This window comes from Trichechus manatus, unplaced genomic scaffold (assembly GCF_000243295.1).
Source record: "Trichechus manatus latirostris isolate Lorelei unplaced genomic scaffold, TriManLat1.0 scaffold00030, whole genome shotgun sequence".
NCBI classification, from domain to species: Eukaryota; Metazoa; Chordata; class Mammalia; order Sirenia; family Trichechidae; genus Trichechus; species Trichechus manatus.
The window spans coordinates 1,769,515-1,786,571 of NW_004443966.1; the positions used below are offsets into that span (position 1 = coordinate 1,769,515).

General features: G+C 40.4%; 1 protein-coding gene across 5 annotated transcripts in view; it reads right to left on the bottom strand.

Moving 5' to 3' along the window:
* NEDD4 (NEDD4 E3 ubiquitin protein ligase) overlaps positions 1 to 17,057 on the bottom strand; it is a 115,771-nt gene that overhangs the window by 9,428 nt on the left and 89,286 nt on the right. For 3 of the 5 annotated variants that reach the window (XM_004374594.2, XM_023729653.1, XM_023729655.1), the window contains 12 exons: positions 13,490 to 13,609; positions 11,985 to 12,185; positions 10,819 to 10,899; positions 10,542 to 10,596; positions 10,393 to 10,451; positions 9,292 to 9,357; positions 4,117 to 4,346; positions 3,507 to 3,628; positions 3,347 to 3,417; positions 1,868 to 1,963; positions 1,466 to 1,539; positions 1,114 to 1,174 (listed from right to left, as the gene is read on the bottom strand). In XM_004374594.2, the coding sequence (XP_004374651.1) occupies positions 1,114 to 1,174; positions 1,466 to 1,539; positions 1,868 to 1,963; positions 3,347 to 3,417; positions 3,507 to 3,628; positions 4,117 to 4,346; positions 9,292 to 9,357; positions 10,393 to 10,451; positions 10,542 to 10,596; positions 10,819 to 10,899; positions 11,985 to 12,185; positions 13,490 to 13,609 (1,236 nt within the window). Of the gene's footprint in view, positions 1 to 1,027; positions 1,076 to 1,113; positions 1,175 to 1,465; positions 1,540 to 1,867; positions 1,964 to 3,346; positions 3,418 to 3,506; positions 3,629 to 4,116; positions 4,347 to 9,291; positions 9,358 to 10,392; positions 10,452 to 10,541; positions 10,597 to 10,818; positions 10,900 to 11,984; positions 12,186 to 13,489; positions 13,610 to 17,057 lie in introns of all 5 variants that reach the window. The other 2 variants (XR_002823761.1, XR_002823762.1) reach the window with 2 other exon arrangements.

The window sequence follows — 17,057 nt, forward strand, 5'->3', positions numbered from 1 at the left end:
GTTATCTGGCGTCTCTGCAGTAGGACATTGGTGGAAACACTTTCTGGTTCCTTACGTTATCTGACGTCTCCGCAGTAGGAGATTGGTGGAAACCCTTTCTGGTTCCTTACGTTATCTGACGTCTCCGCAGTAGGATATTGGTGGAAACCCTTTCTGGTTCCTTACGTTATCTTACTTCTCTGCAGTAGGATATTGGTGGAAACACCTGTGTCTTTGGAACTCTGTCTTGAAACAGACCTTTCTCTCCTGGTTTTTCTCTCTCATCGCTGCCTGCCTTTGTTCATTTCCTCCAAGTCTCCTTTTTCCTGCTCATTCCTTAAATATTAGTGTTCCAGGTATCCATGTGTGGAGCTCGTTCACTGCTCTTTCCTCTTCATAATGTATCTAGTTCACAGCTTCACTACACGGATGCAGACGACTCCGTAGTCCACGCTGCCTCTCCCGAGCTCTGTCCTGGACATCACCCTTTGCTACGGCCCTGCCTTCTGACCACCACTACCACCCTGATCGCTGGCCCTGTGTCTCTGCACAGCACAGCACCAGGCACATGGTCAGTGCCCAATACTGAATAAACGGGAGAGTAGGTGATAAATATTTAAGTTAGCTTAAGAAATGAGTGTCCTGAAAATAGCCTAAAGTCTACCAATCGGGGAAGTTTAAATAAATTATGGATTTGTATTGTGAACAAAATGCAGCCACAAAGAAATATAAAGATTGCCAAGAAATATCTTCTAAGGGAAGAAAGCAAGTCATAAAACATGTATAATGTGATCCCATTTAGAAAAAGAAACAAATGATACAATGTCCCTAAAGCACTGGTCTTTCTTTGCTCTCCTGAGGTTACTAAGGTGACGGAAGTGGGATTGGGAAGGAGTGAGGGGGCACTGAGATAAAGGAAGGGGGACTGTCAGCGTTTAGTGTATTCATATCCTGAATGGCTGAATTTTAACAGTGAACATCTAGTTGCATGATATTTTGTTAACATAAAAATATAATCAAAAATGGTTTCAAAAAACTGTATACCAACTTTTCTCAGATGTGATGAGGCCCAATGTTTGAAACTTACAGCAAGTATCTGAAATTACAGAAGAGCAAATAAAAGAAAATTAATACCTCCTTGAAAGCAGCCATCTGCTTCTGTATTCGGTTCACAAATCGCCACTGTATCACAAGACTAGAAGGAAACAAAACAGTTCATTCTTTTTCACATGAACCAAGAAAAAGGTGTAGTGTATATTAATCCAATTAGAAACAAAAAATAAAGACTAGCTAAGCACAAGGCAAAAACTGAATATGAGAGGGTAATACTGCACTGTTACAGCAAGAGAGGAAGAATGTTCTGAGTCTGGCCATGGGGGAAGAGAAAGGAGGTAAGGAGAGTCTTCCTGAGAAAAAGTACAAAATTTATTTATAAAATACAGTAAAGTACTAAATACAGTAAAATACTTAATAATGAAATACTTACTAAATATATTCCTTTTTGTTCTTATTGGTGACGACTATTTCTGATCCGCCATTTTTTAACTCACGTTGATGTGTCTAAAGTAAAACATGATATCCTGATACGTTATTTTAGTGAAAAAAATAAAATACACATTTTAGAGCTATACCGGTAACCTGGTGTTTTAAATTAAATTCATTCGAATTTAAATGCTAAGAAAAAACATTCGTTTTACTAAAATAAATATGGAATGAGTCAAATGTCAAAGAAAGCACAAATTCTTGCTGAGAGACAACTTTTCTTACTGGAAATGTGAGAAATACAGCACAGAAATGTGCTGCGTATATGCATTATTTAACATCTATACTTAAGTCACAACATTGGTTTTACAATTTGTATCATTTTAATGGATCAGTATTTACAAACCTGTCCAAAAAGTTCTTCATCTATGATAAACCTGAGGTCCAGTTCTGTTGGGTCATTTTCAAGAATCCATCTTAGTGAATTGTAATATTCACTATCCTAGTTGGAAAAAATTGCATATTTAAAATTTGTATATGTAAAGAAGACACGTGAATTTGCTAAATAAGTATACTGAGGGTCTGAATAAATGAATGAAAGATGGAAGGGCCATCTGTACATCTGTTCATATGCACACACGCATATGTCAAAACGAGTTAGATGACTAGTAACCGTCAGAGTAAGGACGCCTAAGTCAACATAGTAGTGCCAGCTTGGAACTTCAGATCTCTCTCCATGTGGAAGTAGTGGAGGGGCAGACTTTACTACCCAATTAAAGAGCTAAACAAAGCAGTTTTCAGGTAAGTCCTAAGTTCCATGGCTATCCAGGAGCACCTAGCACCTTTCTCATATGGCCTATGTGTAACGTAGAAGTAGCTATGGGAGGCCGTTATATACACCTGTCCCAAGTTAAAGAACAATCTCAGATACAGAACCTCAACCAACTCAAATAACTGTGAAGTCTTACGACTTACAAAGAATTATACTGTTTGCACTGATGATGTGTAACCAGAAAGGAATAAAAAATGTGCTTGGCACCAAGGAAAAGGTCTTAGGTCCATGTGTACATCACTGCAGGAGGCTACTCAGCACAGGTAACAACGAGGCTATCTCAGGGATCGATCCTTGGGTTTGTTTTCCTTTCTAGTGACCTAGCCTCAAGTCCTTGCCTTTGGACTGCCACTGAGAAAGCACACAGCATGTATCACTGAAGGTCACGTTCAAATACTGATGCGAGAGAACACACACGAATGTTGTGCAGAACGGTGTGTGTTTAGGGGTAGGGTCGCTATGAGTCACAATCGACCTGACAGCAACAGGTTTACTGGTATCTGCAACTTACTTTGAAACGAATCAAAAAAATACGGTGGACTCATGGATAGAGGGATGGACAGATATGTTTTAAGACCAAAAACAAACAAAAAAAAACCCTACTGCCGTTGAGTTGATTCTGACTCACAGCAACCCTACAGGATAGAGTAGAACTGCCCCATAGGGTTTCCAAGGCTGTAATTCTTTACGGAAGCTGACTGCCACATCCTTCTCTGGTGGAGCAGGCTGGTGGGTTCAAACTGCCGACTTCCAGTTAGCAGCTGAGGGCTATAACCACTGCGTCACCAGGGCTCCTTTGTGGTAAGACAAGTATAGAATAATGATAATTGTGGATTCTGGGTGGTGAGTATACAGGTGTTCACTGTAAAATCAATTCAACCTTATTATCTGTTGGAAAATTTTCATAATACAATGTTGGGGAAAATGTTCATTTGCATTTTGAAATATTGTAATCTATTAATTTCTATATCATTAAAAGCTAACCATTCAAAGTCTTCAGTTTCCTGTTGGCTTATACTCCCTCTACATGGTAAGTGAAAAAGACAGACATACCACTGATTCCATATCATGAAGTGTTATTGGTTTCTGTAGCATCATCTTGTAAAATGGCCGAATCAAAAAACCTTGTAAAAAATTAAATATATTGAAAATGATCAGTAAGTGAAAATCATCAGATAATTACATATTAAAAAGTTTCATGCCTAATACGAACCATCCAGCAGTTTTCCATGATACACAGCCATTCCAGCCACTCGGCCTATGAACTTGAAGTACGAGAGGTGATCTTCATTACACAGCCCAGAGTTCGGATTTATCTGTAGGGTATAATTATCCCTGCAAAGAAAACCGTACTTACATACTCCTCTCTCTGTTTCATATAAACATTTTAATATGACACATAATTAAAAATTATTTCCCTCTCTGTAGCGTTGTTTACCTCTACTGGAACCATGTTCATTGCTGGGTACCATTGAGTCAATTCCGACTCATAACGACCCCACGTGACAGAGCAGAACTGCCCCATGGGGTTTTCCTGGCTGTAATCTTTAGGGGAGCAGATCGCCAAGTCTTTCTCCCGTGGAGCTGCTGAGTGGGTTCAAACCACCAACCAAGTGCATAATCGTTGCACCGTGAGGGCTCCTTAGAACCACACTGGACTGTTGGAATGAACAGTTTTGAAAACAGTCATTCCTGAAACAGCATTAGTTACAGTCTCCCTTTCCTGCCATACCGTGATACAAATTTCCCTCGTACCATGCAACTCTGCTACTTTCCACACGGGGAGATAGTTTTCTGTATACAGTCACTGTAAAGGTACTTACGTAGCTGAATATTCAAACAGCCCATAATAAGGGTTAAACATTTCTTTAGAGATCAGGAAGAACCATTCTCTGGCGACTCCACCGTAATCTAACCCCTTTTCGCCATCAAACTCAATCCACAGCCTCGCCTTGAGGAAGTCCGCCCTCTTGACAGCCATGACCCTTCGGTAAGAGTCCTCGAGAACAGTTGCCCGGCGAAGTTTCATTTCAAATTTGTTTGGAATGTCATTCTGAAACCCAGAGAAGAGACGTGTGTTAAATCAATCCACACGACAATGAATTTATCTGTCATGAAAGTCACAAAATTCACTGAACTGTGCCCACGCCTCTTTTTCTTGAAGTGCAGCCCTCAGGGAGAATGCAATCAAGTATGTTGTCTTAAATGTTTTCTCCATGGTTTGAAAGAATTCATGCATTTTCTCCGATCACTTAATAATACAGATTTCCGATTTTTGTATCTGAAGAAGCTGTTGACGGTGATGACAGGCTCATGTGAAGCATGACAGTCCTTCCCACGCCAACTTCTAGCGAAGGTCATTCTGTGACCTGCAGTCCAGACACTGGCCGCTCCTTGTCAGTCACCTGCAGGTTCAGGGTTGTTCGCTAACTCCGCCTTTACTCCTTGGCGTCCGCCCCGTTCCACTCATTAACAGGGGCCAGCACTTGCAGGGCCAGGCACTGTGCCAAGCATCTGAATGGATTAACCCATGTACTTACCATAGCAACACTATGAGCTAGATATTATTATTGTTCCCATTTTATGGATGAAGAAACTGAGGAAGACAGAAGTTCACTTAGTCTTAGCTCCCGAATCTCTGCTCTTAACTAATGAGATACACTGCCTCTTAACCTCTTACACCTTTGCTTTTGTGACAAATGTAGATAACTGTGGCGTTAGGCAGATCTTACTGTAAATTGTATAAAAATGTGTCAAATATTTTATTCCTGAGTGCTCTGAGTGCAACTTTCAAGTGGAAATAAAGAAGAGAAAACATGCTATCAACATTCTGTCCTTAGAAAAAAAGAGGGTTAGCTTTAAGGGAAAAAAATTCATTTTATTCTCAATGTTCTCAGTAAACAGTGGAAAGCACTACAGAAAGATATAAGCGGTTTCCTTTTCTGCTTGTGAAATAAAAATGGTAAAATCGATTTGGATTTTGGAGAAAACTGATTTTAGACTGGGCAATAGGCCGCACAGCACAGATGTCAATGACCTGCTAAGGGCCAGACCCCATGCTAGGCAGGCACCATAGTGGGGACAGGGATGGAGGATGGAAACATTACAGAAGACGTGGTGGTTCCCCGGGGAGCATATCATCTGGTGTATATGTGAGAAACAAATGTAAATGTCACTAATTTTGAGATTTAAATGAGTAAAGAACCTGCTAATAATCGAGATACAAGCGGGGTTCTGCAGGGGCATGAGAGATCTAGATTTTAGCTGCAAGTCAAGGAGGATTCTGGGTAGATGTCTTTTGACAGCAGGGGGAGGAGGGAAGGACTTAGGAATAGGCTAAGAGAACAGCACGCATGAGCAGTGTGGTATTTCTAGTAGCCAGACAGCATAGGAGGAGGGGAAAACGGGGGGATTACAGTGAAGAAGGGCAAAAGTAGTCTGGGCCCACACTGTAGACAAGTGTGAGCGATGCACTGGAAAGAAGAGAGTTTCTGAGCAGGGAATGGCTGATCAGACTGTCATGTTTTCAGAAGCTGATGGGGCAGAAGTACAGAGAGTGGTTCTACAGAGGAGAGACAGGAGGTACCCTGGTAGTCAGCGATGATAATGGAAGAAAGAGACGGCCGTCGGAGAAACCACAGCGTCTGAACTGAGAAGGGGACAAGGCCATGGATTCCGGAGTTAGCAGACCCTTTGTTCAAACCTGATGCCACCATTTATTAGGTGTATGACTTTGAGCAAATTACTTTTCTTTTCTAAGGCTCAATTTCCTCATCTATAAAATATGGGTATTAAAAATACCCACCCTCATGTAGTTGTTTCAAGATTTAATGAGATAATGCATTTAAAGTGCTTACATGCTACCTGCCACATGGTGAGTTTAATAATTGTTAGCCATCATTATTCATAACTAATGAGATGTTGAGGATGAGGGAACGGAAAGGTTAAAGAAGCTTATGGCTTTCTAACATGGGTTTTTAATCTTTTGTATCTTTCTTGGTGTTTTGCTCTTCTGCTAGCTCTGATGTCTACAGGAGTCCCTGGGTGGTATAAACAGTTAAGGCCCTTGGCTGCTAACCCAAAGGTTGAAGGTTCGAGTCCAGTCAGAGGTGCCTCAGAAGAAAGGCCTGGTGACCTACCTCAGAAAAATCAGCCACTGAAAGCCCTATGGAGCACAGTTCTACTGTGACACACATGGGGTCACCATGAGTTGGAACTGACTCGATGGCAACTGTGTATGTCTAGATACGGACTTCCTTTTCAATCCTGTTTGGGATTGTTTGTTAATCTGAGGATTCATGTCTTGTATCAGTTTTGGAAAATATGCGGCGTTCTCCTGTGCTCTTGATTCTCTTTCTGGAACAACTCCATGTCTCTTAATCTTTCATATTTTTCATCTCTTTATTTTTTTATTGCACTTGGATCATTTTCACACTAATTTTCTCTCTTAATCATCATATATTAGTCGATCTGTATGCTGAGCAAATGAGAAGCTGGTCTATATGAAGAACAGGGCATCAGGATTGGAGGAAGACTCATTAACAACCTGTGATATGCAGATGACAGAACCTTGCTTGCTGAAAGTGAAGAGGACTTGAAGCACTTACTGATGAAGATCAAAGACCACGGCCTTCAGCATGGATTGCTCCTCAACATAAAGAAAACAAAAATCCTCACAAATGGACCAATAAGCAACATCATGATAAACGAAGAAAAGATTGAAGTCGTCAAGGATTTCATTTTATTTGGATCCACAATCAACACCCATGGAAGCAGCAGTCAAGCAATCAAATGATGTACTGCATTGGGCAAATCTGCTGCAAAAGACCTCTTTAAAGTGTTAAAAAGCAAAGATGTCACCGTCAAGACTAAGGTGCACCTGACCCAAGCCATGGTATTTTCAATCGCCTCATAAGCATGTGAAAGCTGGACAATGAATAAGGAAGACTGAAGAAGAACTGATGCCTTTGAATTACTGTGTTGGCGAAGAATATTTACTATACCATGGACTGCCAGAAGAATGAACAAATCTGTCTTGGAAGAAGTACAACCAGAATACTCCTGAGAAGCGAGGATGGTGGGACTTCCTCTCACAAACTTTGGACATGTTATCAGGAGGGACCAGTCCCTGGAAAAGGACATCATGCTTGGTAAAGTAGAGGGTCAGAGAAAAAGAGGAAGACCTTCAATAAGATGGACTGACATGGTGGCTGCAAAAATGGGCTCAAGCATAACAACGATCATGAGGATGGCGCAGGACCAGAAGTGTTTTGTTCTGCTGTATATAGGATCACTATGAGTCAGAACCGACTCGACCACACCTAACAACAACAATCATCATATAAAGATATGTCATGTTGGTTAAGAGCACAGCTAGACCCTTCGTTTGAATTCTACCACTTAATAACCACGGGACTTGATCAAATTACTTAAACTGTGCCTCAGCTTCCTCATCTGTAAAATGGGGTAATAACAGCATCTGCCTTTTAGGGTTGTTGTAGAGATTAAACGAAAAATACGTGTAACTCGCTAAAAAGAATCCCTTGAATGTAGTAACAGCTCAAAAAATATGTTATTGTTTTCATTGTTTTTTGTGACCTATTTATAAAAGGTCTCGTCTCGTATCTCCTGCTGCCTGGAGGACATCAATAATTATATATTATAACATGCTTGCAATTTTATGAACGGCAAATGGAGAAGCTAGTGCTTCTTCTCCGCCAGCATACCCTCATTAATAATGAAAATATTTACCAGAAAAATAAATCAACAAAGATTTAAAATTCCAAAGCCTCGAAGTAGAAGATAAATTTCCAGAGCAATTTTGACACAAAGTTACTGCTTAAGATGACTTTAAAAAGTTGTTGACACTTTAGGATTCGATTAAAACACTAAAAAACTATCTTATGTTTGTTAAAATTTAGGATGAAAAACCCAGCAGCTCTGTGGGAGAAAGACCTGGTGATCGGCTTCCGTAAAGATTACAGCCTAGAAAACTCTATGGGGCAGTTTTACTCTGCCGCGTGGGGTCGTATGAGTTGAAACTGACTCAAAGACACCTAACAATAGCAACAGGGTGAAAAATCTCTGGTAGCCAGCCCACCATCTTGAATCTCTGGAAACGTAGCCTTCCGGTTTAGAACGCAAGCACGTGTGACCCAATATCGCCACCTAGTGGTAATATTCCTAAACTACAGGGAAAGGGAAAAGGTCTGAGCAAATTAGAAAGGCATTAAAAAAATGGTCATCGCCAACGAAATGGAGTAGATGGGCAGATGATTCAGTTTAGTTCCAAGCATATTGAATTTGTGGTGATGGAAAAACATGCAGTGAAAATACATGTTAAGCATAAGGAGACAAATAACAGGAGCACTGTTCCAATCACAGCTGGATTTTTAAATTACACGTGGATGTTATATGTGGGAAACCCTGGTGGCACAGTGGTTAAGTGCTGCGGCTACTAGCCAAAAGGTTGGCAGTTCAAACCCACCAGCTCCTCCTTGGAAACTCTATGGGCCAGTTCTACTCTGTCCTATAGGGTCGCTATGAGTCGGAACTGACTGGACAGCAATGGTTTTTTGGTTTTTGTTTTTTTTTTAAATGTTGTACGTGGAGCTGTAGAAAATGACTATCACTGGAAGACAAGAAAGTAGAAAAGGAACCAGACACTGGCTGGCTGATCATCTCCTGAGCTATTCTCGCCAGTTCTGCAAAGCCCCAGTCCCATCAGCCCCATTAGGAGACACCAGGTTAAAGCGCTTTAAAACCAACATTTCATACTATTTTTCTGTATCTTGAAAAATAAAAACATAAAATAATTGTGGTCTCTAATGACATATAATAGCTACTTGAAAAATTAGCATCCTTTCTCTATAAGAAACTATTCACTCAAAGTTGTTACAAATATAGAACACATTTCCTGTTACTGTTTAAAATGCATCTCTCAGTCCTTTCAGCCTACATAATGATTATTCCCAAGTACTTAGATAAATATCACTAACCTGCTTCTTCAACTTTCTTCGGAAGAACTCATACTTTCGTTTGTAATCCCTGGAGTAGGGCACTGCCTTTAGTTGAAAATTTTGGAAAAATAAAGAAGGTTTAGGTTGCTTTTATTCTGTCCAGAACAATTTTAAAAAGTTCCCCTCTGGACATCTTATGAACATAAGTTAAAGGCATTAAAAGAGAATATCTGGAAAAAAAAGTTTAATCAGAGAAAAACAAACACAAAACTTAAAAATTTTTAATTTTTTCTGTTTAAGATAAAACTATATTCAGGAATTTCTATGGCTGTAATTTTAATCATGCAATATTCTTGAAATGCAACATGCCAGAAACGGGAAATTTCTTCCAAGTAGAGAAATATTAGAGATGAAAATTTCCATTTCTAAAGAGACTTTCAAAGTGATTTCTCCATTAAGGGAACAACTTGAAAAATGTACTTTTTCCCTGAACTCTGAGGAGTTGCCTTTTTTATCCATTATTTGAAGGTATTTCAAGATACTAAAAAGTAAACTAAAAAAAAACTGCATCTTTAATTTTACTTATTTTTCTGATTTAGAAAACAATTAAAACCTGAAAAACTATGGAAAAAGTAGCTATACTTATAATAAAAAGAAAGATAATGATTTCCATAAAATTAATCTTAATCAATAGTAATACAGTCATTATATACATCATAATATTTACATGTGATGTATAAATATTGTTGTGTCTTCTATACTGAGAATTTACAATGATTACAATCAAAACGTTCAGGTTGTGACGCTGGAGATGACGGAGCGCTGCTGACTTCTTCACCCTGACACACTCTAGGCTCGTCTCTGATCACTGAGGACTGTCAACATCCTCGTTCAGACACTGTCAAGTACTGGCCTGAGCTCAGCAGCTCAGCTGTAGCGTCTTCACCATCTGGTCCACTGGTCTCCCTGGGCTGTTGGCACAGGGTGAGGGTAACAGCTTTAGCTGGTACAGTCTTTCCAAATAACTCAGACTTGGACTGGGGTCAGTAGCGAGAAAGTGTCACAAATCTGACCACTCACCCTTGAAAAGACAGGGGAGGGGACAACCCTGTAAGAGCACAGTGAAATGAAGAAACTTACTGGTCCAGTTATTGCTGCATTCTGCAACCGGGGATCTTCCCATTGTGTTCTTTTTATATCTGAAGGGAAAAATAAAACGTTCTTCTTTTTCATGCACAGAATCCAGTATTACAAAAATACAATGTAATTAAAAATCCCATTGCACGTACTGTGATTTATGTAGAAGATCCTTCCATCTGTGTGAGTTCTCTCTTCCCATCCAGGCTACAATGAAGAATGCAGTCCAATTATTTTAAAAGGGCGTTAGATATATGAGTAGAAAAATGGCAACGGTTTTATGGTTAATTTAGTTTGCATATTATCTCAGTAGAAGGCACCAACATTTTAATAATAATATTAACTATGGTTGTTAAAGAACTACTGTATTTCTAACTACGAAATGTTTCAGATAGCCAAGTTAGATTGGAGGCAGTTCTATAAACTTACAGGTAAAGGCCCCAGATCATTAGAAGGATCAAGCGATGTCTTTCCTCTCAGATGAGCTGGAATTTTCAATCTTGGATCTTCCTTTTTTGGTAGAGGAAATAAACAGTACACGCACACACACACACACGCACAGAATAAGTTTTAAAATAATGAAAGTCAATCTACTTGTCACCATGCTTTCTAATATCAATGGATATTTAAAATATTCTCTTTTAGAAGTCCATTTATACTTCATGTGCTTTATCTGTGAAACAATCATCTGTCCTAAAACCCATCACTCTGAGGTACAGATATTAAAAGGAATACGGACCAGTTCTCCGAGCAGGGTCAGTGCTAACTCATCATCTCTTTCACAGGAACCATTCAGAGCACTCTGCTCCTTTCCAGGGATTGTGTCACTTTGCAGGGCTTTTCTCTCAATAAAAATTGGTGGAAGAGTAGGACCTTAGCTGGACCATATGTTATTTCTGAGTCCCTGAACATGCTTATTTGGCACGTATCTGTTGAGGTGTTGATTTATTAATATGTATCAAAGCCAGGACAGTAAGCCCCAAAAGGTTATTAAAGTTACCTCAGACCGTTGAAAGAGAGAAGACAATTCAGTTGATTTGAATTAATTTATATGTATTATTATTTATGTTAATATTATTTAAATTATATTTTAAATTATTTTCATTTAATTTATTGGTATTTTTAATAATTAATTAAAATCGATTCATCTGCTGCTGATTTTGAGTAACTTTTCTGTTACTAGTAAGCTAACCACTAAATCACTTTAAGCCTTAACCTTAAAATAAAAATACTTGTTCTACCTAGCTTCACAGGATTATTTTTGATATGAAATGAGATATGAATTCAAAAATGCTTTGCAAACTAAGAAGCCTCAAATAAAGGTAAGTGGCTACTACTATCTTTCTAAGCATCTGTGGTTAGTGAGATAAAAACTGGAAACAGACTAAATGGATCTTCACAACAATCCAGAACAATATAAAAACAGGCATACACATCTCTCAAATAGAAGTTACATTATTAAGGATTCAGTAGCTCTTGAAATGGATACTAGCCAACACAGACTATCCTAAGGGACACTTACAGACTATCCAGAGCCCCACATAAGGCGTCATCATTGTTGCTGTTAGATACTGAAATGAAGAGTACTGAATTACCCAGGTGGTGCTTTTGGTGTTGTGGTCAATGAAGAAAGGCCTCCCGTTGGGTGCATGCCGGATTTCCCAGCCCTCAGGAAGGAATCGGTGCTCGATTCCAGAAGGCTGGGTCACCTGCTGTGCCGAGTCACTGGGCAGGGCCTGTGGTTGAGGGCTCGCGGAGCTGTGGCCGGATGGCAGCTGACTGGTCTCCACTGCGGCCTGCACAGTGATTAAACAATGTCACGTGTTACAGGGACTCACGTAGAGCTGTGGTTAAAAAGATAACCTGCCAACAGGTTTATACAGATTTATCAGACTGTAACCATCTGAGGCTCACTTGCAAATGGAGTTATGACATAATTAATTTGTCCCCAAAAATTGTATTCCTCTTTGGCTCATTTTTCTAACAAAATGTTTTGTTGAACTTATACTGATAATAATTTATAATTTTTTAGCTAATTCTCAAGATGCTAGTTAATAGTCAAAGTCTGTTGTGGGTGCATCTGAACGAGGAAGCTAAATCAATGCGTCTCTGTACCCTAGCTGCAAGGGAAACTGTAGAGCCTAGGGGAGGAGGCTGTCCCTGCTCATAGAGTGGGGAATTCCCTGTATACAGAAGTGGGTTCACAGGCTGGGCAGACAAAATGAATGACAAATATCCACTATTGGATGTTTGTTACATCCTCATACACTCACATGACAGACTAGTAGACAGCGTTAATAAGAATAAGCTTGATCTATATATAGCAACATGGATAAGGTTTCAAAACAAGGTTGAATGCAAAAAGATGTTGACTAGCAGATACAGCATAATATCTATGCAAATTTTAAATTACACACAGCCATAAACAATAATATGCTTTGTTTAGTTCTTTATGTAAGTATATAAAATAGGCTGAAAGAATACAAAGCAAATTCAAGATGGCAGTCACATGAGCAATGGGACCAAGAGCTTGGCTAAACAGAATTCAGCTCTATCTGTAATACATTATTTTAAGAAATAAAACATCAAGAAACAAATATGATAATTTGTTAATGGTGGTTAATGCTGGGTGTTAAGAATACAGGTATTTACTATTTCATTCGCTGCACTGTTTACTGTCAAAAATTTTTTCAAAACCAGAAATGGTAGGAAGACAAAATAAATCATTTTGTTAAACACTTACAAGGAAACATTACAAAAAGTAGTCACTGTTGCCACAAAGTGTCCTCATCACAAATTTTTCAGTAGGGATTAATCATCAAGATTATCTTTTAGCAAAATAATAAACTTAACCATTCAATGGACTAGGTCATTTGTCTTGTCCTCCTAGTCCATCTGGACTTGTTTTATGTAACAACGAGGGATAATTCACGTATATTAGACAGCCACAGGAAATGGTAGAAACTAAGCACCAGTCAGAGAATAAAGAACTAGAAGAGGGTAGAAGCATCCAGTGTGAACTGCAAAGTGACCTAAGAGTTTCCACAGTAGTGTGAAGGCGTGAATTCTGTAAGAAAACAAGTTAATAGATTGTAGGTACCTGTACAGTGGGTTTCGTCCACGTAGTAGTTCTGGAATTGTGATCTACATAATATGATCTTCCTCTTTCATCTTGTTTTTCTTCCCAACCTGGTGGTAATCCAGATGAAGTAGGCAAAAGCTAAAGTGAAGAATAATAGGAGAATTAAAAATTAATAAGGAAGAAGGCTTTTAAAAAAGGACCACATTCCTGCTTTGCCGTTAGCTCATTTTAAAATGAACCATATTTAAATCACATTTCAAAGTGTCTAGACTGAAGTATACAGCAGTTCACAAAACAAAACAAAACAAAAAACTCCAGTAGAACGATGATGATGAGGGTGGTAACAAAAATGAAACGTGACAACCACCACCGCACGCTACGTGTGTTAACACAGACTGTGTCATCTAACCCAACACAGATCTTCATGAGATAACTGCTATTATTGGCCCATTTTACTGATGAGGAAACTGATGCTTAGAAAGTTGAAGTAATTTGCTAACAAATACATTGCCAGTAAGGAATGGAGCTGAGATGTGAACCCAAGTAGTCTAACAATTAAAATTATCACACGTATGTGCAGAGTCAAAAGTTACCCCCGAAGGAGGGGAAATCACTAACTAGATAGTCAACAGGTGTTAACTTTGGTGAAGGAGAAGCCACCACAACTTGACCAAGCCAAACTCATAGAAGCTTCCTAGACACATCCAAACATGCTGGGGGACTGAGTTACTGGGTCTGAGGGCTGGGGACCATGGTCTTGGGGGACATCTAGGTCAACTGGCATAACATAGTTCATAAAGAAAATGTTCTACATCCTACTTTGGTGAGCAGTGTCTGCGGTCTTAAAAGCTTGCCAGCGGCCATCTAAGACACATCTATTGGTACCAACTCATCCCAGGCAAAGGAAAATGAAAAAAAAACAAAGACACAAGGAAAATACCAGTCCAAAGGACTAATGGACCACATGAACCACAGCCTCCACCAGCCTGAGCCCAGAAGAACTAGATGGTGCCTGGCTACCACCACCGTCGGCTCTGACAGGGATCACAATAGAGGGTCTCGGACAGAGCGGGAGAAAGCTGTAGAACAAAAGTCTAACTTACAAAAAAAGACCAGACTTACTGGTCTGAAAGAGACTGGAAAAATCCCTGAGACTGTGGCCCTGGGACACCCTTTTAACTCAGAACTGAAGCCACTCCTGAAGCCCACCTTTCAGCCAAAGATCAGACAGGCCTATAAACCAAACAATAACACACATGAGGAGCCTGCTGCTTAGTTCAACCAAGTATAAGAGACCAAATGGGCAACGCCTGCCCAAAAGCCAAGACAAGAGGGCAGGAAGGGACAGGAGACCTGGACGAATGGACACAGGGAACCCGGGGTGGAAAGAGGGAGGATGCTGACACATTGCGGAGATTGCAACCAATGTCACAAAACAATCTGTCCACAAATTTTCGAACGGAAAACTAATTTGTGCTGTAAACTTTCACCTAAAGCAAAATAAAAATAAAATAAAGCTACCCCTGCCTTGTTCCTCTAAGGGCTTGGGAGATGCTGTTTATTATATTTTATTACAGATGAACAAACAGATCTGGTTATTCATAGGTTTACTTAAAATAGTCCCAGGTTTGGCCTTCCTTGAGTCATTCTGAACCAGATTAGACTCTTCAAGGCTTGGCTTGGCTCCCAAAAGTGCCTAAGAACATAAAGTCCATCAGCACCAGTCTGCTCACTAAATTTACTGCTTTTTAGATACACAAGAGCTATATGTACTTTGCTGACAGTTACGATGAGCTGTAAGAGTTGAATACAATGAAATTAAAAGGTGCCCAGTTTTACGAACGTCCATTAGCTGGCAAAAAGATAATACAATGTAGTAGGTATATCTATACAATGGAATACCACCAACCACTGAGATATGCAACCACATGGATAAATCTCAAAAACATTATGCTAAGTGAAGAATCACACATAAGAGTGCATGCTGTAGGCTTCCATTTCTATGAAATTTCTCGAAAAGACAAAACTGGAGCAACAGAAGCAGATGAGCGCATGCCTGGGGCTGAAAGCAGGAGCGGAGACTGACCACAAGGGGAATGAAGGGTCTTTCTGGGGTGACAGAAGGATTCCCATACTTGATCGTGGTGATGGTTACATAACAGCATAAATTCACTAAAACTCATTGAATTGTGTACTTAAAAATAAGTGAATTTATAGTAGGAAAATAGTACCTCGACAAAGCTGTTAAAAAAAAAAGTCTGTATTTTTAAAAAAGTCAATATATTGAGAAGCAAAGGCATGGAAATAGTTTTTTTTATTACATAAAATATAAATCATCTCTAGATTTTGGTGCTCATCTGATGCACTTAAAATTGTGTCTTGGGTCAATGCCTGTCAGTCGATCAGAAATTAACACCTGCATTGTATGGGGGCCATTACAAGGTGCAGTGGGAGAAACACTGGATTTCTGCTCACACAGGCTCCAGTCTAAGGATTAGGTCAGACAAGTGGCCACAAGGAGAGTAGAAGGCGGGAGGGCAGTGTTTCTGTGGCATCCACCTGCTTGATGATGGTCAACACTGACTGCACAGGTGGGCAGTCTCTTCCTCCCAAGCCCAGGCTCTGTGTCCTTCTCCTAGTACAGGGCCATCTTCTTGGACAGACGAGCTACTCTTGGGTTGAGGATTTTCGAGTCTCCATACTCCCATACTGGAAGTTCCATAAAGGCAAAAGCATGCCCCACTTTTCAAAATTAATACATAGACTGCCATTCAAAATTATAAATGGTGGAAAAAGTGAAGAGGCCATTCCAAGTGGGGAAACAGAATGTTCATAGATCCAGAAGTGGGAGAATATTAGGACCTGAGAGCAGCCTGTTTGGAAGAAAAGGCACAGACAGGAATAAAGGCAGCAGAAAGTTTCTGTGTGCTGGGAGTCTGCCATTTTTAATTTGGTTTAAAAAACAAGTGGGGGCACGGAAGGGAGCGACAAGCTCAAGATAGAAGAGTTGAGGCAAGAAGAGGCTGGAGGCTGGAGACAAAACAGAGTCTAGGACAACAGTCTAGCATGAAGCACTTACGGTCCAAGCTCCAGTCAAAGCTGCGGCTGAGGGCACTACTGAAGAGGAAGAAGACTTGCTGACGTGAGACCGCAGGGAACAGACTGGGGACTGACACGCTCTGACCTGACCACTGAGCATGCTGACATCAGGGCACACCCGACCAGGTGGCTGGGTCCTGATCTGGACACTTCATGTGCAGAGCAGAAGGGATGCTAGACGCCATGAGCCACAACCAAAGCTGGACGCCATGCGCCACGAGCAAAGCCGGACACCATGAGCCACGAGCCACAAGCAAAGCTGGACGCCATGCGCCACGAGCAAAGCCGGACGCCATGAGCCATGAGCCAAGCCGGACGCCATGAGCCATGAGCAAAGCTGGACGCCATGCGTCATGAGCAAAGCCAGATGCCATGAGCCATAAGCAAAGCCAGACGCCATGCGTCATGAGCAAAGCCAGATGCCATGAGCCATGAGCCATGAGCCATGAGCCATGAGCCAAGCCGGACGCCATGAGCCATGAGCCAA